Source organism: Phoenix dactylifera, chromosome 18 (genome assembly GCF_051530095.1).
Source record: "Phoenix dactylifera cultivar Ajwa chromosome 18, Ajwa_hap1_PhDact_Kaust_v1.1, whole genome shotgun sequence".
Classification (NCBI taxonomy): Eukaryota; Viridiplantae; Streptophyta; class Magnoliopsida; order Arecales; family Arecaceae; genus Phoenix; species Phoenix dactylifera.
Window position 1 is genome coordinate 11,220,262 of NC_143207.1, and position 25,440 is coordinate 11,245,701.

The 25,440-nt window shown below is 39.8% G+C and overlaps 1 protein-coding gene across 1 annotated transcript in view; it reads right to left on the reverse strand.

Annotated features, from left to right (window-relative positions):
* LOC103722459 (RNA recognition motif XS domain protein) overlaps positions 1 to 25,440 on the reverse strand; it is a 30,588-nt gene continuing 5,148 nt past the window's right edge. Inside the window, exons 2-3 of the mRNA XM_008813026.6 lie at positions 10,809 to 11,116; positions 1 to 565 (exon numbers count right to left, since the gene is read on the reverse strand). Coding sequence (XP_008811248.4) covers positions 210 to 565; positions 10,809 to 11,116 — 664 coding nt within the window. The 3' untranslated portion in view covers positions 1 to 209. The remainder of the gene's footprint in view (positions 566 to 10,808; positions 11,117 to 25,440) is intronic.

The following is a 25,440-nucleotide window of genomic DNA, read 5'->3' on the forward strand; positions in this document are numbered from 1 at the left end:
TAGGAAAAAATTCCTTCATTGCATATAAATTCAAAGGAGACTTTTTTGCACCTTTCAACCCCCCAACCCCAAGGAAAATGACTAAATTCAAACAATCAAGTGCACATGCATTCCTCATTTTCACACCATTGAAAGGGTGGCATTACCTAAACCATGCATTCATGTTCATCGTCTGATTCTGCAAAACACACGAAGTACTTTCATAAGCACTAGTCAGATAGGTCAAGCTCCCTTCTGCTCTTGATGACGACCTTTTTCCTCGTATCAAAATCAAGTTTATCAAGATCTGAACCAGTTGCCAGGTACCCATAAAAGATCCTCTTCCTCTCACCAGTTTTCTCATCCACCTTGACCAGCGCTGGATTCTTATCATCATCACCACCAGAGCGAGAAGCTTGTGCACGTGCCCAACCTCTGCATCCATGGTTTTCCCTCTCAAAGTACTCCGCCAGGCGCTCAGCCTCCTTCAAGCCAGCTTGAGTGCTGGCAAATTTCACCATTGTGACACCCGTATGGCCCTCCTTTCCATAAATTGACTTTGACTTGCCGCCACCGAAACCCAGTTCTGCAAACAAAAATAGAGAACATAGTTCAGCAAATATTATTTAACTTCAGATTGTTTCATGAATTCTAGGGGCCCATGAGCACAACCAAATATCACTTGTAGGCATCACCGAGTGCTGTTCTTATGGAATGAAAAGAGTCCTCTCTTCAATTAAATAATCACTAGGTTACTGTAGTACTCGATGTAGTCGATGACAGATTTATCACTTCACAGAATATCTGGTTCAGGTGATTCTGACATGACAGCTCTTCTATTTACCTGTCTTTTTTACCAAAGTGAGGATACTTTGCTCCGAGCTCTTACAGATTGTCTTTAGACCTATCATGCAGCATTAGTTCCATGCAGTAGCTTGTATCACTGACATTTTGCAGCATTTTATCTGAAGGTCGTCCAGTCCGGGTAGCCACTTCAAAGAGGGTCATTTTCATCTGAAGACAACATATTGTTTCTTTTGTTTGGTGCAAGTAGATTTAAATATCATTTGCAACAGGGCAGGTCTGCTACCTTACCCTTTAATGCAAGGCATCCTCTTTACAGAAGATACCCCCAACTGAAATTGCTAAAATCTACCGATCATAATAGGAAGAATTATGAAAATTCTAGATGAAAAGTTAGTCGAGCCCAAACAAAGTGAAACTTTGGTGGCAATATCCTTGTATGCAATTAAAACAAGGAGATAAGGTTTCCTGTACAGATTGTTCTTGTTCCCTTTGTTCTATAATCATGGGGGAAGGGACAGAGAGAGAGAGATGCATCCCAAGTCAAAATCTGAAGTTTCATACAAGGTAGGCAATGTGGAGATGTACCTATTACAAAATCATATACAGTTATTATTGGATAATTGATTTTATAAAATTTGCCCAAATGTTGGTACATGATGATGGACCCAGCACATACAAGGAGGATTTGTTTGGTGGACATGGTGGTAGCGGCAGGAATGGTTAGAATATGTGCAATGTATGACAAGCTGAGGCTAAAATTTGGTTAGCTGGAAAAGATACTAGAAGATGATTTCACTCACTAATGTGGAAATCATTGGTAGCTACAGGAATGGTTAGAATATGTGCAATGTATACCTTCTTCCACATGAGATAGGGGGAAAAATGTCAGCAACTTTCCAGTCTTTTCACTATAAACAAGGGGAGTAGAAGGAACTGTGACCAAGCTACAAATTCCTAGAGGTCATGCTGCATCACTCGAAACCTGATATAAGAAAATGTGAAATGCAATTTAACTCATATAGTATTTTTTTCTTCAGGAGAATTAAGGTCATGATTCTCCGTACTGGCCCGAACCGGACGGTATGGAGCATACCATACCATACTAATTTGGTATTGGTACCCGATACAGGTGGCGTACCAACATACGGTATGTCGCAAAAATTTCGTACCATACTGTACCGACACTGCTATTGTGGCACCGGTACGGGGTCCGGTACCGAGATGGCGAATCTTGATCAAGGTGGTACGTACAAAAACGGTGGATGATGGAACTCAATACTCAAACTAGCAAGTTTAACTGTAGATATTTGTGAGACCAACAGAGAGCCCTAGTTATTAGCAAAATAACTAATATAAAGAACAACGCTGAAGCATAACAAATAAGATGCCAACCAACCTTGCCATTATTAGATTAGAGGGAGATGAATTAGTGCCCATAAAAGGAGAAAAGGTACCTTCCCTAACCAATTAGAGCCACAATGTCAGTTAAACTAACTAAATGAGACAAGTGAAGACAGAAATCATGTTAGCTAATCTCCGTTAATGTTGACATATTCATCACTGAGTCAACGATCAAAGCCCATTGCCCCAAAGATCAATATCTAGTTTCATATTTGTGATTCTATGTTAAATATATATCAATAGAAAGTGCAGTAACTGAAGCAATCAACCATAATCTCTCCAGCAACAATTATTTTATGGGAAAGGAAAAAGGATAGAGCAAAGATTTATGAGTGTTCAACACATATTCAACAATTTATAATGTGGTTAGGTAATTAGAAACGCATACATGTCCATCTGACTGTGGCTGGCAATCAAAATGAGCAGCAGTCTTTGCCAATTCCTCATATCAAATGAAATGCAATGATTAAAAAACATCAAAGTTTATCTATTACCTTGACTACAATTCTCATCATCAATATCACAATGACACTATCATCAAGGTTCATGATACTGGTTAAAGTATCTGTACCGGTACCCAACTAGTAAGTGTCCATATGGTACCGTTCTTGATACCAACACTCAATATGGAGGGGCATGCCAGGTATCGATTTACTACTGGTACGAGTTGATACGCCTAATATGGACCAATATTGTCGGTATTGAAAAAACCATGATAATTAGTAGAAGATCTAGAATATTAAGTTTTTGTTAGCTGCGCACGAAAAAATAATATGGCATTTACAACTACATCTGCATAATTACGGAAATTTTTTATTTAAATGTACACCTCTCTTTCACAACACAATTATCTATTCAAACATTATTATTACCTGAAGAGAGGTCTTACTGCTGCTGTAACAACAAAGGGCCTCACCCAAAATGGCTAGCCAGAAGGTATTATTTGGGTTCCTTGATCCTGTATAAGCACCCAAGATTTATCCAGCGAATAACTGATGTAGGACTAAACACACGCCCGCATGAGTCCTCACATACTCCTCCCATTTAAATTCTAACGTCCTCATCAGACTAAGAGTTCAAATCCATTCAAATCTATCGCAAGTACCACGATCAGCTCGTGGTCAGTCTCAATGGATCCGTGCTGCAGTGTCCCCTAATCCACATAGGTTATGGGCTGGGTCCAGGATCTCACCCAAAAAGGCTAGCCGGAAGGTATTATTTGGATTCCTTGATCGTATAAAAGTACCTAAGATCTACCCAGCAAATAACCAATGTGGGACTAAACACACCCACATGGATCCTTACATACTCCCCCCGTTTAAGCCCTGACGTCTTCTTCAGGCAAAGGGTTCAAATCCATTCAAATCTAATCACAAGCACCACGATCGGCCCGTGGTCAGCCTCAATGGATCCATGCTGCAGTGTCCCCTAATTCACATAGGTTATAGGCTGGGTCCACTCTGATATCATTTATAAGAACGCAGGACCTCACCCAAAATGGCTAGCCGGAAGGTATTATTTGGATTCCTTAATCCTGTATAAGCATCCAAAATCTACCCAGCGAATAACCGATGTGAGACTAAACACACGCCGGCACAGGTCCTCATAGTCGCAACATCATCAAGGAAGTCAGACATGTATGACACAATGAGAAAAGCATAAAGGCCAAAACATAGAGGTTATACAACTCATAAATATGACCTAGTTAAATATATATGAGAAATAGGATGCATTTAAGAAAATACAAATGAGATTGTCGAAAGTTTCTGAAAGGAGGACAATGTCGTGATCCATTTCCAAATAGACGATATGGTGAACAAGTTCCAAGTCCCCAAGATTTTTTTTTGTTCAGCGCAATGATATAAAATCCTGAGAGCACTTCAACAATGAATTTAGTTCACACCCAACACCAGTTGAGATCAAATCAGTAGTAAGAGACTGAATTGCAAAGCAGCAATAGCATGTGGAACCCTGCATCACAAGAGCTATAAAAACTCCAATGTGGAAAAGCCAATTCGACTTCCAAGCTCTTCCAGCTTGTGGAACCTAGATGTATATATTGGCAAACCCATAATTTAAACTCTTAAACAACAATGGCAGCGCAATTGCTGATGGGTCAGCCCCAGTCAACCTGAACTATCAAGGGCAAGCCCAGACGCACCTATATTAGATTTTCAAATTAGCACAAACCTAGCCAAATCAAAATGGAGAGAGAACTGGGTTTAGGACAAGGATAATGTGGATGGTAGCTATCACCAATTGTATGCAAACCTTCTAAGGAGAAGGATAGTCTGGCATGGACAATGAGATGGGAGCGGATTAAATTGCATGATTGGGAGTTGCCAACGCCAAACAGCATATAATGGTGGAGAAAGGTGACATGACAACGAAGAGCATCTATGAGATGGAACACCCAATAGTGGAGGGGTGGAGGAAAAAGGGGAGGTAAGGAGTCAAGAGGAGAGGAGAGGTGCAATAATAATTTGAAAAGGGGCAACACAGTCAAGGGACTACATAGCCCATAAGCAATTGGAGGAAAGAAGCAGAGAAGGAAGAGGAAGAAACAAGTAGGTAGTAAGCTAGAGGAAAGGAGAAACAACACAAGAAAAAGAGGAGCTAGAAACACATGAGGAGAAGAGTAGAGGAAAAAGAGGGGGAACAGGAGACCAGCAAGAGCAAGAGCACTAGGAAAGTGTATAAGGAGAGGTGGCAGAAGAAGGTGAGGCAAAAAGCATGAAGATATAAAGCTAGCAGTTGTTTGCCGCCACAATCAAAGGTACACTTTCACGATTCTCATACGACGCCCCTAAGGTTGAAAAAGGTCAGGCTAACTCGTGGCCCAACACAGTTCCAACATGGTTAGGTCCAACCAGACCCAATCATTTAGGCTCAAGAGACAATTTTACATCCAGAATATGACTCATACGACGCCCCTAAGGTTGAAAAAGGTCAGGCTAACTCGTGGCCCAACACAGTTCCAACATGGTTAGGTCCAACCAGACCCAATCATTTAGGCTCAAGAGACAATTTTACATCCAGAATATGACCTAGATAACAAGATGGATATAGGTCTATTTTCTTGCACAAGCCAGCATAAGCAAACCCATGGACTAGTAAGGTCAAAGTCAAACATTAGACAACCCAAGCTGGTCTAGCCCGACCCATCCCAACTTAACCCAAGATCCCCTGACTTCGAGACTAACAACTCTATCATTAATGGAGTTCAAAAAGATTTTAAGACCTAGCAATGGTATCAATGAAGAAATGCGTGCTCACAAATAGAAGGTCATTAGATTTTAGATTATGTTTAGCATCAAATTTCATCAAGTGTTTCGCTCTGTTTATTTTGGTTTTATATTAGATTGAGATATCTATGAATTCTAAGTTTGAAGGACTTGCTCTAAAATTTTCAAGGACTTTATTGTAATCATATTAGTTAGAAGGGGTCCTACAAAAGTGCCATTTCATGTTACAAATAGTGGCCGACCATAAAAATACTTTATTATGATGGTTGCACAGTGAAATAATTAAAAAACTGCTGTTCCCTTCGTCTTCTTCCTGCATTTCACGTAATCAAGGTGTGAGAGCTCCTCCAAAGCAAGTTCGGTAGTTATCCTTTCTTCCTTTCTCCTTCTACTTCTTCCCACATCAGATCTGCATCTCTCCTTATTTCCTAGGGTCTATTTGTTCCCCTACTGTTGCTATGATTTAATTAGAAGCCATATTTGCAGCATACACATTTAATATCATTCTTAGGTTTAGTTTAGACAATTTTTTACATTCTACTGCATTGTTGTTTCTGTTCTTAACTAGATCATGCATTTTTTCTCATTTAGGAACATCTAGTCTCCTATATTTGAGGTTTGTCATAGGTTTAGCTTTCAGACTCATTCATATTGCTTGCTGTTTTGCATTCAAGTCATTTTAGGACAGCATTTAAATGCTTCCCTCAGGTGGTCCTTCATTAATCATGCACTTTTGGTTTGTAGGGGTATTGAGGATGTTCCTTTGTAAGTTGAGGACTAGGGTTAAATACTTAAATTGCATCTTTCTTGACAAAATTAGTGGGAGCAATCCATACCGAAACCTTTTTTATTCTTCTAAACTTTGTATCCACCTCAACTCTCAAGTGAACTTTTCTTTCCTCTTGCACTTGAACCAAAGCTAGGTCCAACATAATGTGGACCCAAATATATGGATCATGCAAGACCTACCGCAGGCTGGATGGGTCCAAACAATTTTCATGGACTCAGCCCGATCCAACCTAGTCAGCAAATCGATTGGGCCCAAGTATAAAATCATGTCCTAAAAGGAAACCAAGCCATGTTTAGATCAGGATTTTAAAATGTAGAGTATGGCTGCATATGTAAAGGTGGTTCCCAACCATACTAACCACCCATACTACATTGCTTGCCACATATAGGCCTTAAAAGCAATCCACCTAACATTTTGTGGCTATATATGCAGCCCTGCATATGAGGCTTGCTTAGCATTATGCCATACGTAGCATGCTTGGCATTGTGGGGCGACATATGCGGCCCATGGGCTCATGCAATGAAACTCTCTCAAGCTCCATTTGCAACACTAATTAATTGCAAGTAAAATTTCTGGGGCCACATATAGAACAAATGGACCAAGATTCGTCGTCTCGATACCGCACCCCATACTGGTGCCACACTAGTACGGTATCGGTACAGTACGGAATCTTTTCGACGTACCGAGTATCGGTACACCATCTAGTACAGTATGAAATCTTTTCGGCGTACCGAATGTTGGTACGCAAACCATATCGAGTGTCGGCACGCCATCCGTATCGGAAACCGATACAAAACTGGTATAGTACGGTACATCCTGTACCGTCCGATTTAGGTCGGTACCGCGAACCATGCAATGGACTCTTGCAATGAAACTAGTTCAAGCTCCATTTGCAATAATAACTATGCAAATGGAACTAGGTTTGGACAGCCAAATGTCAGTATTACTAATAATGTTAATATGTTACACACATTATAACTATTAATAAAAAAGGGTGGCCCAATGCACAAAGCTCCTGGCACTATATGTCTAAGGAGGGTGAGATGTACACAGCCTTACCCTCCCATGCAAGAAGGTTATTTGCATATTTCGAACCATGTCACCTAGGTCACAATAGAATAACCTTACTATTGCACCAACGCTCACCCTCTATGTTTTAACTATTGATATTAGATATTAAATACTTAGAAAGAAGCACCAATTTTAGTTGCTTTTATTATTAATATTACTATTATATATTCAAAAATATTATCAAGACTTTTTAATGCATCTAATGCATGGTAGGACGTATTGGTGCGTACCAAGCATACCGTAACGTATCAATACTGAACCAATATGCAATACAAGGAGCGAATTGAGTATCATGTGCCAAAATGGTACCAATATAAGGTATTGTATCGAAATTGAAAACCTTGATTTAATGTATTATATTTATTTTTAAATAGTTAAAAAATACTAACCACACATGTGCCCTCTTATGTAGCCCGCATATCGTAGCCACCTTTTGAAACTTGGTCTAGTTCATGCTAGACCAAGTCCATGATAGTCTTGGTTGAAGGCTTAGATGCCTCTTTCTTCTCTTCCTCTCCTTATTTCTCTCTTCACTCTTGATAAGGGCACGAGGTAGTTAGGGAAGAAGAATGTGTAGAGATAGCATACTCATACTGCACCACCTATGTGGCACTGAGTTCTTACTTCAAACCATTACAAATTCTCCACCTAAGTTCAAAGTAACTAGTAGTCAATATTGGCACACCATACCATCTTTGAGCTCCCTCATCCAAATGTCAGCTTAGACCATGAATTTACAAGAATCATCTTTAACCTCCAAGGAACCATTCTGTATTGAAATAGACATAAGCACAATATTTATGTATCAATGTCCAAAGCATCAAAATCATGCACATGCAAGCTCATGTTAATCCTAAATGTAACCTCTGCCTATATAAACCCTTGTTTGAGAAATAATTTCATGTACAAGGCTTGTACATAGTCAATAATAAGAATATATTACATGTTTGCATTATCTCTTCCCACTTAAAGCTTAAACATTATGCTACTTTATACTGCAGAAACCGCATTGTATCACCATTAACATGTTGCCTCCACTTTGCCTTCATCTCGAGCATATTATACCAATACTAATTACTCTTCCATGAGCATGATCCAATTAACAATCCTAATAGAATATATCTGCCATCATAAAGAATATAAAAACAAGCTTTCTTAAAAATGTCATCAGTTTAGCTAAAATTTACAAAGCCATCCATGAGGTCTTGTGGGTTGCATGATATACAACCACTTAAGTCCATCACCATGCTCCTCATGTATTCAAAAATCGTAAGCTGGACACTACAGTGGTGAAGGTTTCAAATGATGCGCCTAAAAGCGACAGATCAGATATTGACATTCAGTGTGTGTGTGTGTGCTTTTATATATATATATATATATATATATATATATATATATATATATATATATATATATATATATATATATATATATATATATATATATATATATATGAACAATCTTCTCAACACTCAAAATCCAGCACCCCATTGCATTGAACATAGTTCAGATGGCAAAATTAATTTTCCTTAAGTTGCCACTGTACTCTGATACACAACTTGAATCATATAAAAAAAAATGAAGCGATTCTATTTGATCAAATAATAAAGTTTCTAAATAATCTTTTTCAGATGCCACAACTGTTTAGAAGACAAATATCAAAACAAATTAAGATCTCAGCACATGTAACCATAAAAGATAAATATGGAAAATGAAAGCAAAATAGTCTATTTCACCTCTGATAATGTTAATCAGAGCTGACTCTTTAAAAGAAAACTCATAACCAAATAATCAACAGGAAACATGTCTATACTCTTCCCCTCCACTGCAGTTTTGTGCATCTCATACAAAAATAAGATCCTCACATAATCCATCTAGTTGCAAACCAAGAGAAGCAAAATAACAGAAGGCTAGCGATAATCAGGACTACACTTGTTTATGCCTAACAAGGCATAGATACAATGGAAACCTCAAACTATGCAGAAATTTCAGATTTTTATGGCAACAAATAACATTTCACTGAAGAGAAAAAAGGGACAGAGGGATAAGTTCCGTAAGCTAGCAGCACTGCATCTCGAGGGATATATAACACTATAGGTTTTAAAAAAGAGGGAGAAAAAATGGAACAAGGATTAGAGCAGGAAATAGGGAGCAGTGCAAACTGAGCTACATAACCATGCACTCAGGGACCACTATAAATGAGGTCAATTGAACAAGCCTCTACATTGGCCTATCATCAATATGCTCGCATCAATATACATGGGCCAAGTATATGGACCCAAAAAGGTCAAGCTGTGTATAACCCGAAATAGGTACATGGACTATTGCTCGCCAAATCAGAATAAAGTTTTGACCAATGTATGTTGTACCGGTACCGAGCCCCATACCGCTTACCCGGCAGCAAAGGTTGGTACGGCTCCGTGTCGTGCCATGATGGCCCTATACCAACACAGTAGAGAGGAGAGAGGGAGAACAGGAGAGAGAAAAAAAGAGAGGGGGGGAAGGGAGGGAGAGGTAGAGGAAAAAGGAGAGAGGCCGGTCAGGGCCAGCCAACGGAGGCCGGGGAGTCGCGGAGGCGGGGCTCCGCCTCTGGTCCCTGTTTCGTTCGAAATAAGGGCCCGGAGAGGACCCCTTTTATTTTTGCGAATTTTAAGTGAAAGTCTGCCGCCTCCGCGCGGAGGCTCCCCTGCTCCACCAGCCGGCCTCTCTCCTCCTTCCTCTCCCTCTCCTTCCCCTCCCCCGCTCTCTCTCTCTCTTTTCCTCTTTTTCCTTCACTTTCTTCCCCTCCGGCGACAGAGTCTCGGTTTCATTGCTAGAACCGTCCCAATCCACCGCCGGTATCGCTCAGGATGCCCCGAACCGAGTGGTCCGGGACGATTCCGCCGACTATAGTTTTAACTATGAACTATAAAAACTTACCAAAATTGAAGACCCAAACAACTAAAAAACCATGGTAGACCTTATTTGATAAGCAACACCAGAATACATACCATATCACTAGAAACTAATGGGAGTTGTTGCCTTTGCTGAAGAAAAAACAATATGGCTCTAGTTATTTATGTGTCACCAAATAAGGCAGGAGCAGAACACAACTCAAATGGGGCAGTGTTGAATTTTATGTAGCTCAAAAATTCAAAGTGACATAGAGAACCGAAGGGGAGTGAGCAGCAATGTGGTTCATGAAAAGATGCATGAGATGGGATACCACATTAAAAATGTCACTACAAAAATTAGAAGCATAATGACAGTTCAACAAAAATCAACTGGCAGGTCAAAAAGGAAATTAGGATAAAACAACTGACTCATTTTAAAACACGACCAAATATATATTAAGGAGCCAAACCAAGCACGTTTCTGAATAGAACAAATAAAATCAAAGCAACTTTCGATCTCTTTGGATCAACAAAGTGGCTGATGAAAAATATATAGAGCATGACTAGTGAATCTTCAATTGTATAAACATTCTGATACGTTATCATTCAAAAAGGAAAATGAAGCCAATATGTCATAGATACCTTTAAGTTTAGTATCCATTTCTTTATTACCCATACCCTCCATGCGACCATCTTTTCTCCTTCCTGAATTTGTGTTATGAATTATCACTGCTGGTGGCCATATAACAAGATCTTCCCTATTTGCATGAGCATCATCAGCAGATAATAATTGATATGCCCTGGAGTTCTCAGGGGCCTTTGTGTGGTTCCATCCCATAAGAACACACAAGGCCTTGTGTAACCCAAGATGATCAACCCGCAACTCTGCATTTTGCGAGTTGTATGCATGCATAATAAGTCCATGCACATCTCCAAAGTCTTTAGAAGCCCTGTAATTTGGCACACAAGCACATTGAATAACAAAGAATCAGAGTTTCCCTATTGAAGAGGGGGGAGAGAAGGAAACTGGAATTAAATGCATATCATTGTGAAAAAGAATGATAATAATTCCAAGTCTAGGAAAGCATGCATATATATTAGGTTACTATCAGCCTAACAGAGAAATGACGAAACAGTTTGCCATAATCACTAAGTTCAAAGCTATATATTCTTTGCAACCCATTGCATTGCTACATAAGTCCTTGTTTCATCACCTAAACCTCAACTACGGATTTCAACACAAAATCAGCATCCAAAACAAAGGTCCACAACCCAACTCAAGAATCTACTCAATAAAGGCAAGGTTCACCAAACCAATATCAGGGCTTGTACCGGTTGGCGACCGGCACGGTATGGTATAGGTTCGTACCATGCCATTCCTGGATGTACCAATTTTTTCTGTTGATTCCAATTCAAAATTGGCAAAAAAAGGCAAAAAGGGTTCCCCTGTTTCAAAACGAAACAGAGGATCCCTTGTTCCAAACTTTCGATGAGGGCTTTCGAGCTCTCTCTCTCTCTCTAGGCCTCTCTCTCCCCCTCCCTCTCTCTCCCTCCCTCGCTCCCTCTATTTACCTCTCTATCCTTCTCCCTCTCCCTCCATAGGCAAGGTAAGACTTCCATTTTGAATTGAATCGATGAACCATGCCAGTAACCAACCGGTCTGGTTCGGTACGCTCCGAACCAGCCAATTTGGCACGATTCAGCAGACCTTGCAATAAACCACCAACACATAAATACAGAACCAAACTAATTTTCTGATTATATAACTCTTCACGAATTATCGCTCCCTTTAGAGCATTGCAATATAAGAAAAATAACAGACAGGAAGCATTGCAAACAATTCTAACTATGTATAATTGAACATGAATTAAAGAACGGAGTCCAAGCCAGTACAATCAATCTGGCAATGGAAGGTAGAACATCACAAAGAATTCTTTTGCACGACACCTTACAAATATTTCAGTGCCAAGCGTACCAGCAAAAAAGACAGCACATATAGCAGCATTCACAAAAATGTCCCGAAAGAAAGGATATCATAGGCCGATTAAATGAATAACAGCAGCAGCAATAGTTATGACAGCATGGGTGAAAAGAAGACCAAAGTGAACTCATTATGCACAACAGCTAAGAAATAAGCCTACAATCAGAACAAAATTAAACTATAGCAGCTAGCAAAAGGGTCAAGGCAGAGACAAGTTAACAATCGCAAAGAAATGAAGCAGACAGATTAGAATACAAGCGATCACACACTTGACATGATTAACTGATAAAGCAGTTTTCAAGGTGAGCAAGCAGACAAGCTAGCACCACTTTGTAGCAAGTTTAAAGAGCATCTCACACCAAACAGACAGAAATAAACATGCCACAAGTGGTATCTGTCCTAGTCATCCACCAAAAAACACTGGGCAGTATAAATAAAAGGTAAATTGTTCTTGCACAAATTAAAACACAAGAATCAGCAGATAACCCAATGAGAATTGCACAGCAAAATAAACACCAAGGAGGACAAAGAAAATCTCCAAATCCATGACATGTCTACATCTCAATCAATGAATAGTTAAACTTACATGCTCTCACCAAAAGGACCTGACGTATAAGCTTAAGGACGTATCCGAGTACCTACTTATGTACCTTAAGAAGGTACTTTTCTGTCTATGCAGTCAGCAGTCAACTGCAGCAATATATATCAGACATGGCTCAATAAGTAGATCACTTAAAAGCACGTTGCAGTTAAACATTATAAAAACCTCCATGTGTTTTTCAACAACTACCGCATCCAAACAAAAGAGGTTTCATACATGTAACTGTCATGGACAAGGTATGTCGCACCGGCCCGAACTGGGCGGTACGGGGTGTATTGTACCATACTGGTTCGGTACGGATGGCATACCGTCAATATTTAAAAAAAAAATCCTCTACCGTACCGTACTGACACTGTACTAGTGTGGCACTAGTATGGGGTCCGGTACTGAGACGGCAAACCTTGGTCACGGATGCATGAATCTTGAAAATTGGTGAATCTGATCTTAGCAAAAAAAGTCATCCTTAAATCCATGGATGAGGAGCAGACTGATGATAATCAATTAGTGCCTCAATGGCATGCCATTTGTGGTTAATTAGAGAAATTTGACGAGATATGAGCACAATAAATTTGAAACTCAAATGAAGGGGGAGAACTTTCTGCTTAATTTAGATGTTGAGAAAAAGGGGAGACACAAATGAAGATGACTGTAATAATATGGGCAATCCCACACAATCATCTCCAAATTTAGGCACAAAAAAACCCAATTGCCCATTTTTATTACCAATTCTTCACTTTCCATAATCAAAATAAACCTCAAAGATAAGGATCAAAAATCAATGCAACTAATAAAAGAACTACACTATAAATTGAATAATTTCGTCAAAGACTGAACATGAAACTTCACAAGATATGAAACTTGTCTCCTTCAGAACACAGTCCCAGTTTTAGAAGATACAATTTGCTCTGTCTCTAAATCCTAGTCTACAGAGAAAAGGACATAGTGGAAGTGTAATCATCTTAAAAGAGGAGTTTCGCTCGAACCTCGAATGTGCATCTCACATGCACAGGAAAATAACATGTAAAAAATGAAATCCCCATGGGGGCATCAAAGTAATTGAAGCATGAATTAAGAGTGAAGCTCAAGAGATAATTAAGATTATCAATTACTACTTCCTTATATCACTTGTACAGAATGGCTAAATAAGGATATGCCTAACAGCACTACAGTGGATGCATGAAATTGGGAGGAATTCAAGAATATTTCCACAGTCACTACATGACTTTAAGCCTTGAGTATAAGTTTATAAAACAAGCTACTATGTTGCAGAGCAGATAAAGCACATACAACGAGCATCACATGCACAAGAATGTTAAAGGGGAAACGTATAAATCAAAAACACGAGTATATGAGGTTAGTTCTATAAGCACGAACACAAGCATGAGATTTAAACCAAGATAAAAGTATCCTACAAGAAAATAAGATGCTTAGGACAGGTACACAGATGACCTGTTCCCATTCTGGGGGAGATCCAATTTGCATTTGAGTGTAAAAACAAATGACAAGACTTCTAAAAGAATGGATATCAATTTATGTATTCTTAACCATGGTACAGGATGTAGCCTTTCACAAGAATAAATAGCAAAAAAGAATTTGTAAAAATACAAAGGGATGGGCAAGGCATGATTATTATGCTTAGTTCATGAAGATCATCTCCCTTAGCAACCTAGGGTCCAAAGAATGTGAACAAAAGCATAGCACATAATTGAAATTAACATAGTGCTTGGTTGTGGTCTAGTCTATCAGTGCCCCACAGCAATTACATAAATTCTTGTTCGCATAAAGATTTCTGCCTCAAACCTAAATAAAGATGATGATAGAAGAAAGATGATAATAATGTAAGAGTGATAATAATAAAAAAATAAACAAGTCTTCACATAGATCATAGATGTGGTTGCCAAATCACCTTTTTTTAAAACTTCTGCAAGAAACAAGTTATAGCTGATAGTTTCAATTGGTACAAGTAGTAAGGGAACATCAAGGTGATATCTCTCACTCGTACAAATGGAAAGGGCATTAGTAAATAAAACAGCACTTTAGAAAAAACCAAGGCATAATAATTGAACTACCATACATTTGGCCATATAAGTCAGCAACTGACAGCCTATCAGCCAGTATTGAGAATATAGGCCTGTGCTATCTCGTTATTATTGTATAAACCGGAATTGAGATTACCTGAGTCATAAATCATTTGTTGACCATGTTGCAAGCTTAGGACTGCCTGAGTCATAGTCACCAGATATGCAGCTAGTACAAACACATACAAAAACTTGAAAAAGTCCAGATTCTACAAATCCGCATATTCAAAATTTCCAGCCTAATCCCTTACAAATACCAACATAATTGCAACCATCAAAAACAATCATAAAGAATAATCAACATCCGACAATCAAGCTGTTTAAAAGAGTGTTGATGGCAGGAAATGTGTTGTTTTTGGAAGCATTGGTGACAGGTAGCCGCCTGCCTGAAAAGTGTTTCAAGACCGGTTGACCCTGCCAACCCAAATCCACCTTGTTTCGGGGGTTAAGTCAGTGTAAAACCTATACTTTGAGAGGAGGTGGTGGACATAAATTCAAACAATTAAGGTACAGGTCAACAAACCAAAAAACAGAAAAAGAGAAAAGGGAAAAGAGCATGATCCAGTTCACAAATACCCACCTGATTGACTCCATCAAAAAACAATTTGCCAGAACACTTCTCATGATCCCTCTCTTGCTGTAGGCCATGGGGAATGCCATGCCAGAGAACGAGCAAAGCCGCTGAGGATGGCATCATTGTCAGAGTAGGGGAGGTGAGAAGCAGCAACAAGAGGATATGAAGGAGTCAGATCTAGAATGGAAGAGAGCTCCTTCTCTTCCTCGTGGATTGAGGTGGCGTGGCCAAATTAATCTATGGCTGAATTTTGGGGGAGTATGTGAAAAAGGGGAAACCCTCCTCTTCTCCCTACTCCTCAAAGGGGTGTGCCTCCACTCCTCCAAGTTCCAATCCACCCTTTTGGTCTCCACCCTTTTTACATTTCCCCCAAATACCCTTACATGGGTTCTCAAGAAAACAAGAGATGACTCTGCTGTGGAGCCAAGCAAGCTATAGAGAAATACAGTTTATCTCCCAAGTGCATTGCACGTACTATATATAGACATGAACAAACATGTTACAAGGTCAAAAAGACAGGTGCAAAGTATTGCATGTCAATCCTTTATAGTTCACAAAAAACATCATGCTCTTGCAACATGGATAACCACAAATATGCACCATTCACCACTTTCTTCCGAAAGAAAGTACAAGGAATTGCATTCATGTTCATCTGCTCAAAAAGCAAATATTCTCCGATTGCTGTGCAAGAGCTGCATCAAATAGTTCTGACCAGATTGTCATTACATAAGATGATCAAAGAGAGAAATTATATCTAATCTCTCTCTGTCTCTGTCTGTGAGAGAGAGAGAGAGAGAGATGCATAAGCTTGCCACCTCCACTGACCCAGTATGCAAGAAATTGTGCATTTGTTGGATATGGAGAGCAACATTCATCATGTTGTAGACCACAGTTATCTCATCATTCTCTTCATCTGATCTATACTCTCCATTTCATAACCATTCAAAAAAATGGTGAGCATAACCCAGCAACGTCTGTCGTACACCCCAGCACTCAAATGATCCCTATAAGTCTATAACCATCCAATAATTTAAGAAGACATGCAAATCATTGACAATGGACAATCTTTATTGTGCTAAGAACAGGAGAGGGGAACTTACTGATCAGCATGAAGATAAAAATATATATAATTTGAATCTCACAGAATTTGAGTCAAACCACCAATAAAGCCAGAGGTGGTAGTAAAAGTTTAATCTCATGGAATGAACTAGCTATAGAAAGGATGACTGATGCAAATCTCTATGTCTGGATCTCAAGTGTGCAAGGGAGGATAAAAGGTTTGCTCTGGTCAAACACATGGAGCAGGTCATATCAAGGACCAGATGGAAATGCATAAACATCAAGGTCTTTGCTAATGAAGTAAGGGTATGCCAGCAAAAGTAAGACCATCAAGCATGGAGATAGAAGCAAATACCACAAAAGAGATAAAGTATAATATATCAGCAAATGAAAGAATAACAAAAACAGCATACCAAAAGGCAAAGACAGCAACACCAAAGAAGAACCAAATGTGAGAAAGAAATGCAGGAAGGTTCAGAAACTACTAATATAATGATGGGCCAGTCTTGAAAGCTTGACAAAAGGTGGAACCAAGACATGAAGCAAAAGGAAGCAAATGACCTAGGAAGCACTATATATACAGGCAGCAAAATTCACTAAATATAACTGAGAAGCAAAACAACAAGATTGATGCAACCAACCTAACCCATCATGTGTAAAGACGTAGGAAGATTGGTCAATATCAAAGGAAGTGGATACAATGTATCCATGAACAGCTACACAAAAATAAGCAAACAGAAGCCATGCAAAAGGTGATCAAATTTGCCAAGGCTAATGAATCTCATCAAAGTAAACATGTGACAACATTGTTTGAAATAATAGCCTAATAAAATGTATATCATCGAATAAGGAAGATGATGAAAATCCAAAAGAGGCAAGGCAAACATGTGGATTAGCAATAACAAGAAAACGAAAACCTCAAACTCAAAAAGGTAATAGTATAGGGGAAAAAGCAAATGTAACATCAAATTCAACAACAAGCAAAACAGTTAGATCAGTTACATAGAACAGGGCTTCATAACTGCAACATAAAAAAAAAAGATCCAAAAAAGGATCAGTGAAGAAATATAGCCAAAATGAACCTATAATGATAATGCAGTTCAGTGTAGTGCAGCTAATAGCTCAAATGGATCACAAAACTGAAATAAACATCAAAAGGGAACCAAAAGAGTTTCAAACAAATTGGAATAACATGTTTTCATTTGATAAGATTTGGGAATATTCATCAGGACTGGTGCTCTAGAATCAGCAAAGTAAACCAACTAAGAATTGACTGTGGTTTAAAATACCAAGAAACAGGCTCATACAGGTCATTGACCACTAAAATGTATACCACCTCAGACCCCTATACTGGCACAAGGTTTTGACAAACGCAGCTCACACCTTGTATTATATAGGCAATATGGACCAGTATGCACCTAGCAATATGCACTATGTCAACCAGTACCTGAATAGGTGGAAATGAAACACTTCCAGATCAACAATAAAAAGCAACAAAAGAATAGGAGCAACCTGACATCTCAATCCTTGAGACCTGCCAAAGGAGATGAAATTATTGAAGTTGTATCATTTTTCACTATTTTCAATAATATTAAACAAAATGGCAAAATTAAAAGGCCCTTTTGCATATCCGACGCTAGGTTCAAGCTCTTTGATTAGTTTGAAACTAAAAGCCCATAGCTTGGTTCAGTAGTCAAAAACATTTAAGTAGGACCAACAACCATGTCATTGAAAACCAATACATAGCTTGTTATTGAGGGTGCAGCAACAGAGTGTATCAAAACAATACAATCATTCCATGACTGGCAAAAAATGAGGCAAACAAACTAAAAGCTCATCGTATCACACTAAAGCATTACAGTATAAACAAGTCATTCATATAGGCAACTGTACTTACATCCTCAAAGAAAACTGAAACCAATCTCATAGAAGACTTACTTTGTCCGGTTGATGTGACATGAACTATGAGAATGTATGAACTTACAGATAAGCAAGAAAGCAAGAAGGCAAAGAAACATATACCTAAAAAAGAAAACGAATAAAAAATGAAATGAATTCTCAAAGTATTAGTCCTCGTTTGCTTTTGGTTCCATACCAACAAAATTAAATGAGAAAGGAAAGGGAGGGAAGAAAACAGCCAGGTATTTTCTACAAAAGAAAGAAAACCGTAAAATGAAAAGAGAGATAAAATGATCATTCAGTTTTTCATTCAGGGTGCATCTCTTTGTAGTAATAGGTCTTCCTCATTGATGTATATGAAGCCCTCTTTCCTATAAACAAGACAACTTGTTGCACAGCTATCATATGATTACAATCATAGCATAAGTAATACAACCAACTGAATACAAAATCACAAAAATTAAATAGCAACTAATAAGCACAACCCATAATTGTATGCAACATAGTCAAGCTGGAAACGTGCAATTATTTGAATGTTCAACATTGAGAAAACATGACCTACAGCTCCTTGCATGTGGATGTACCAGATCACAATTAACATAACGCATATCACTCCTTACCAACATTCATAGAGAAGCATTCACACAAAACCAACAAGAACTGTAGAAGAACTCAAATTTATGGAAACCAAATAATATCAAAGATACCAGAGTTAAACAGATTTAAGGATTCAAATTATCCTTGTCTACATAATGGAAACAGGAATATGGCCACTTGAATGATATAGAATATAGCAAAGAAATACTTTGAACAACCAATGAATAACCACAAACGAATAGATTATCAATTCAGGTATCAACCAGAGATGTACCAAAGTTATCAAACAATTCAGGTACCATCTACTGCAAATGAAGCCGGCACTCGAGATTCTTCTAACAAGAGAAGAAAATTGCATAGTGTGGATTCTGGATCTGATCTTGAGTGCTTAGTCCCACATGACCATGTTCAAATGTTCACCACAATGAAATATTACATCATAATTTTAAAAAAAGAAAAGAAAAGAAAACAAACCATAAATCATACCATAAAATGAATGAAAAGCAATCTCACCACACAATACCAACTGGAACATAGGAGCTTTGGGTCGCTCATAAAGGAACAGGCTCCAATTATGAGTCATGTTAGAACCTAATAAGGCAATGCAGTAAAAGATTGTTTTCCACTGGAGGGAATAATTTACATCAGTCCTTTCCTTTAATGACCATTTCTTGAGAGAGTATCAGGCATCCAAAAAATCATTTCCCATTATTTCCAGGTACGTAAGCAGGAAGAGTACTGCAGGACAGTATAAGCAGATTGATGGGAATGGGAGGTCCAAGGAGGTATTGTCACAGCCAAAAAAAAAAACCTGAAGAGTGATCATACACAAGCCAGAAACTTGGAAATAAAGATATGCATATCCAATTCAAGCAACTAGGAAATCATTAAAGATGCTGGGACAGTTCGAAAAAATCAACCTTCATTAAAACAAAAATATTGAAAGAATTTTACAATTTATCTCCTTATGCACCACCCAGACATGGAGAATAATGTTCCAGCTCCTCTCATCTCAGCCACTAAGAATGGTTGTGAGCTACCAGCCATTTTTCTGACCTTGTATTTATTTCTTGAAGGACAAAAACAAAATGTCTAGATAGTAGCAGCACAAGTCTCACATGAACTTAAACTGCAATAAGAAATAAAATGACAATATAAGGAACCAGCTATTGGCATGCTGCCATGCCTGTCGACAAGTACTAGCCAGTATTAGATTGACATGTGGTGTTGCTACATTCCAAGCTACCTTGCAAGGAAGGGGGAAGTGGGGAACTAGAGTTTCAAAAGAGTTTAAATCCTGGTACCAAAGCCCATCCCAGTCTCGAGCTATCTCAGTTTGGTATCGAGACAATATCAGGACCAAGGTACGCCGTACCGATACCAATCGCCTACCGGACCGGTTTAAACCGGTACCGAACCAGCCAGCTCTTCCCCGCGGAAGCGGATGCGCCCAGCCGGAGCCGGAGAAGAAGAAGAGGAGAGAGTGAGCGAGGGAGGGAGGAGAGGCCTCCGCCGCCCGCTGAGAGCCGCGAGCGGGGGGGCGGGAACAGCTGACGCGGCCTCGGCCTCCGCTGCCGCACCCCGGCCTCCATCGGCCCCCCGCGGTCTTCCGCGGGCAATGAAGGCCTCTCTTTCTCCCTCCCTCCCCCACTCACTCTCTCCTTCTCTTCTTCTTCCCCAGCTCCGATGGGTTCGGCATCTACGGGCCCTATACCGGTATCCACGGCTCCGCCGTACCGGTCAGGGCCCAGACCGATACGGTACGTTCAGCATATCATGATCAGAACAGAGCAGAACAAGCATTAAAAGAATAACAAAGAGAAAAATAATAAATTTTCCTATTCGGGATAGGCTGGGATGGAGCGGAATTACCCAGTCTCCCTCTAGTCTGCCACAATACTATCGAGACCAACAAGGACGGACCAAGTCCTTAATCCTCTGTGTTCATGTGATACAGTTTGTGCCAATCATAACAAAGAGAAAAATAATAAATTTTCCTATTCAGGATAGGCTGGGTTGGAGCGGAATTACCCAGTCTCTCTCTGGTCTGCCACAATAATGTCGAGACCAACAAGGACAGACCAGGTCCTTAATCCTCTGTGTTCATGTGATACAATTTGTGCCAATCATGGGCACAACACATACTGCGACAGTACCAGCCCTAGCTCGCCACTACCAAACAACATTTAAAACCTTTTCAGAAATTCATATTCTGACATGAAGAGAAGCATGTTATCCAACACACCAAGTATAGAAAAGGGGAAGAAGATTGCAATATAGTTCCTCTAATGTTCATTTAACCAACCATTACTGTTTACTATGCCATACAAGCAAGGATTGCAAGATTATGCTATTGAACCCATTATCAGGCCACCTCAAAGAACAATCAACATAAAGCTCACCATTTTCTCCAAATCTCATAACTGCTCTATGCTTGTAAGATTTGAACCAAAGAAATGGTCTCCAACCATACATCCAGGGATATCAACAAATATAAAAAAATTCTTTTGGAATAAAGAATGGCGTAAACATAAAAGTAGTTGTTTTCTACTCTAAGGAAAACTACAAAAACAGCTAAATAGGCCCAACAGGACAAATGGAAGCAACCAAGACAAATTAGTATCATCTTTAAGTCATTATCCTGCAGATTGCCCCTACCAAGGAAATACTAGTCAAAACTCAATATACTTGTTGCCTGCAGTTATTATTAAGTAGGGAACAGATTATACATTAGTAACTGGTAACTATACAAAAGCCAAACCTGAGGACTAAGGGATCAACTGGGATGGTCGGGAAAATATCATTGCATCAGCATAATTTCATGTCCTTATCACATAAACAGACCAAAAGGCTACATAAAGATTGATATATGCATGCACACAAACATTCATATGCGAGCTACTGAAATTTTACTACTATGTATTCTAGAATTGCAGGGTCAGAGACAGCATAACTCAGCAACATGATCATTATTTCTCCCATCAAGACCAGCATCATTCACCAGCCAAAGAACATTTTAAAAAAAAACATGTTGTGATACTAGGCATCAAACAGAAACATGGTTTGCCATATCGGTGCGTACAACCCTATACCGGACGTATTGTACCATACTGAAACCGAACTAAGACATGGTACGGGGGGGTGTATCGAGTCTCGATACATCAAACGGACCCCCATACTAAGCGTGCCGATGCCATATCAATATGGTACTAGTATGGGGTCTAGTACCGAGATAGCGAACTATTTAAAATAATAAGCAATACAGGAAACTCTGTTAGATGACAACCTACTAATGGAACAAGTTCAAGCATTGAGTCCAGCAAATCCATAACCTGGCATCAGAGACACTTGTAACCACATTTTTGAAGTTACAAACAACCAAAATATGGTAAAACGTTTGCTAAGTAGCACACTGCTCAGCTGATAGAATGGCTGCCATGGGCCTTGTATGAGCAAGATGAAACATGGGATTCTACTCTTCCTGCTAACAAGTGCAACATCATTGATTCGAGTCCTAGAGCAACCACTTTGTCTTAAAAAAAAAAAAAAAAAAAACCAAAGATTAGGTCCATCCCCAGTTTGCACTCCTAGGACCCTGTCTTGGCAGGACAATAATTGGGTAATGGCAATTTATGTGCATGTATATTTTTGGGGGCCATTGCTTGGTGCAACAGTAAAGGCTTATAAGTGCAATGGCATGAGTTAGCATCCTGGAACAACCACTTTGTGTTAAAAAAAGGCCAAAGGTTAGGTTAATTTGCCCCTCGCAGGACCTCGGATTGTCGGGAACATAACTGGGAAATGGCCTTTATTATCTAATGTCATATGTTCCTTACAATGAAATTAAAAAGAAGGGGTTTCATGTTAAGCCATTTTTATGCTTCCACTAAAACATAGTCCAACCCTCTTCCCCTATCAAAAATACATCAATCAAATCTAATTGTGAATAAATCAAGCCTAATTCAGCGTCATAGAATATATTTTGAGAAATTATTATCCATGTAACCCTGCAAAAGGAAGTCTATCATAGAGAAAAGTTTTCTACGAACAACATATTATATATAAGTTAACATAAGGATCAACAATATAACTGACTCAAAAAATTCAATAGAAGCATAAATAGTAGTCAAACCAAGTGTTCATAAACCTCTAAAGCAACAACAAAGGTATAAGAACAAATTCATTGCAGATGGCTGCACTTAATACCTAGTAAGCAAGATCTACCAAAACAATGATACTTGTTAGGTTTTCAAAAAAAAAAAAGAGTGATACTTTCAAAGCAATCAAAGCAAAAATTTAGACATGTAATATTAGATGAATTGAGTTGACATAACCAGAAAAAGCTTATCAAGTTGAACAATACATTTGATAAAGGATTAATTAAAGTTTCCCATATTCCAGGCAAGGTACGCCGTACGGGTACCAGTATGCGTACCAGTCGCCTACCAGACCAATACGGTTCCGGTTCGGACCAGTTTAAACTGGTACCGAACCGGAAGAGAGGTAAAAGCGCATGGATTTTTCCCCGCACACGCGCCCCACGTAAAATGCCATAGAGTGGCATTAAATATCCTCTCGAGCGGGGCAGCGCACGAACGAGCGGGTGCAGTTCCTAGCACGGGGAACCGCGCTAGTGCCCTGCCCTGCATGCGGGCCGGTGCAAATCGGTTTAGTTCGCACTGATACGCAGCAAAAATCGCTCGATTCTAGCCCTATGGGGGTCGGAACCGTTTTCCACAGCCGAACCGGATTGGTTCGGTACGAGCTAACCAGCCAGTACGGGCCGGTTCGGCATACCATGATTCGAGGTAAGCCTACCGCCAGATTATGATAAATACCTGCATACATGGCCTCGACTTTGCCTAGGTTCCCTTTAGATCCGTCTAGTTTAAAAAAATTTAATTGGGTCCCTCAAGTTACTCGGTTGATCCAATGTCATCCTTCCGTCAATGTACGTTAACATGATCTGCAAAATTGTATCATGTGTCTATCACGTAATACTTTACTAACTTAAAAGACCAAAATACGCTTGGCTCCATCCCCTACACCTCCCCATCTCCATCACCTATTGCCATCTCACCACACACCAATCTCACCTTCAACTCTCCTTCTCCTCCTTCCCCCCACCTTATGCGACTTGGTCAGCCTCATAATCACAATGAACAACATCCCACCTAGGCCAGTCAAAACAATTTCCAAAACAATTCCAAATTGCATTTACCATAAAATGCCAATACTGATCAAAATAAGTCTTTTCTAATGGAAACTAATCTAAATATCTAATAGAAACCAAAATTAGATTGATCCTAGTGGAGAAGGGAACAAGGGAAGAAAACTAACCATTAAATTCTTCATCGTCAGCCAACAATGAGAAATCCAGCCATGTCTCCAGATGTATCGAGATGTTCCTCACAAACATTAAGACCTCCTTCATAACACCCACTGCACCACCAACAAATCTCCCCTCTGACTCCTCGACCTCCTCCTCAACCTCCCTGGATCCACATAGAAGAAAGGAAGAGGCAATCTCGGAGATAACCAACTCTGCATTCTGGCCAAAGAGCCTAATATCTCAGACTTGAATCTCCTGCAAATCTCAGCAAATTCACTTTGGATTCCCACGATCATCAACACCTCCACTGTCGCCATTATCGCGGCCGCCATGGCAAAGGTCAAGCCTCAAATAGTTGGTGAGAGACATGACAAGCCCCCGAAATTGTTGTGTTCTTCTCTCTCTTTGGAAGTGACGACAACACCGCAGTCAAAGCCTCTGATATGCCTTTGCCACCGGCGAGGAGGGGGTAATGGGTGATGGTGAGGGTCTGGAAGAGGTTAGGGTTGAGAATTGGGGAGGAAGGGAGGAGACAGTGTGGTGCGACGAAGGGGGATGGAGGTAGATTGGAGTAGTCCAGCAGGAGGCAACTAGCTCAACCAATCGCGCCACTGCCAGCCCACCCTCTTCGATCCACAACTAGCTTAGCCGGGGCCATATTGTTGCCTCCTTATCTCCTTCCATCCTCACCACCCACCATCTCCCCCTCCCCAAAGCACACCTCCAACCCACACGCAATGCCCTCTTCTCTACCACCTCTTCTAGCAAAAAGATTGAGAAGACTAAGTCCTCAACACTTGAGAAGGTAACTTGATGCCTATACTTAGTGCATCGAGCAACTGGTAAGTGTGATACAGTTGTAGACAGGTCGGCCCTCGGCAATGGCATAGGGGTTGGAGGGAGGGTGCTAGGGCGGGAGGGTGCAGAGGAGGAGGTGGGAAGAATGGTGGAGCTTATGAGGCCATGCTAGGTGGAGGAGAGCGTAGCGGAACAGTGGAGACGATTGAGGCTCGAAATAAGAGAGAGGAAGAAGAGTAAAAAAAAGATTTTATCTTTTCTTTTTTTTCCTTCATCAAGGGCAGCAAGCTTTGAGAGCAGTTCAAGGCGGAACTAGACAGCCATGGTGTTGGGCTTCACCGACAGAGAGAGGAGC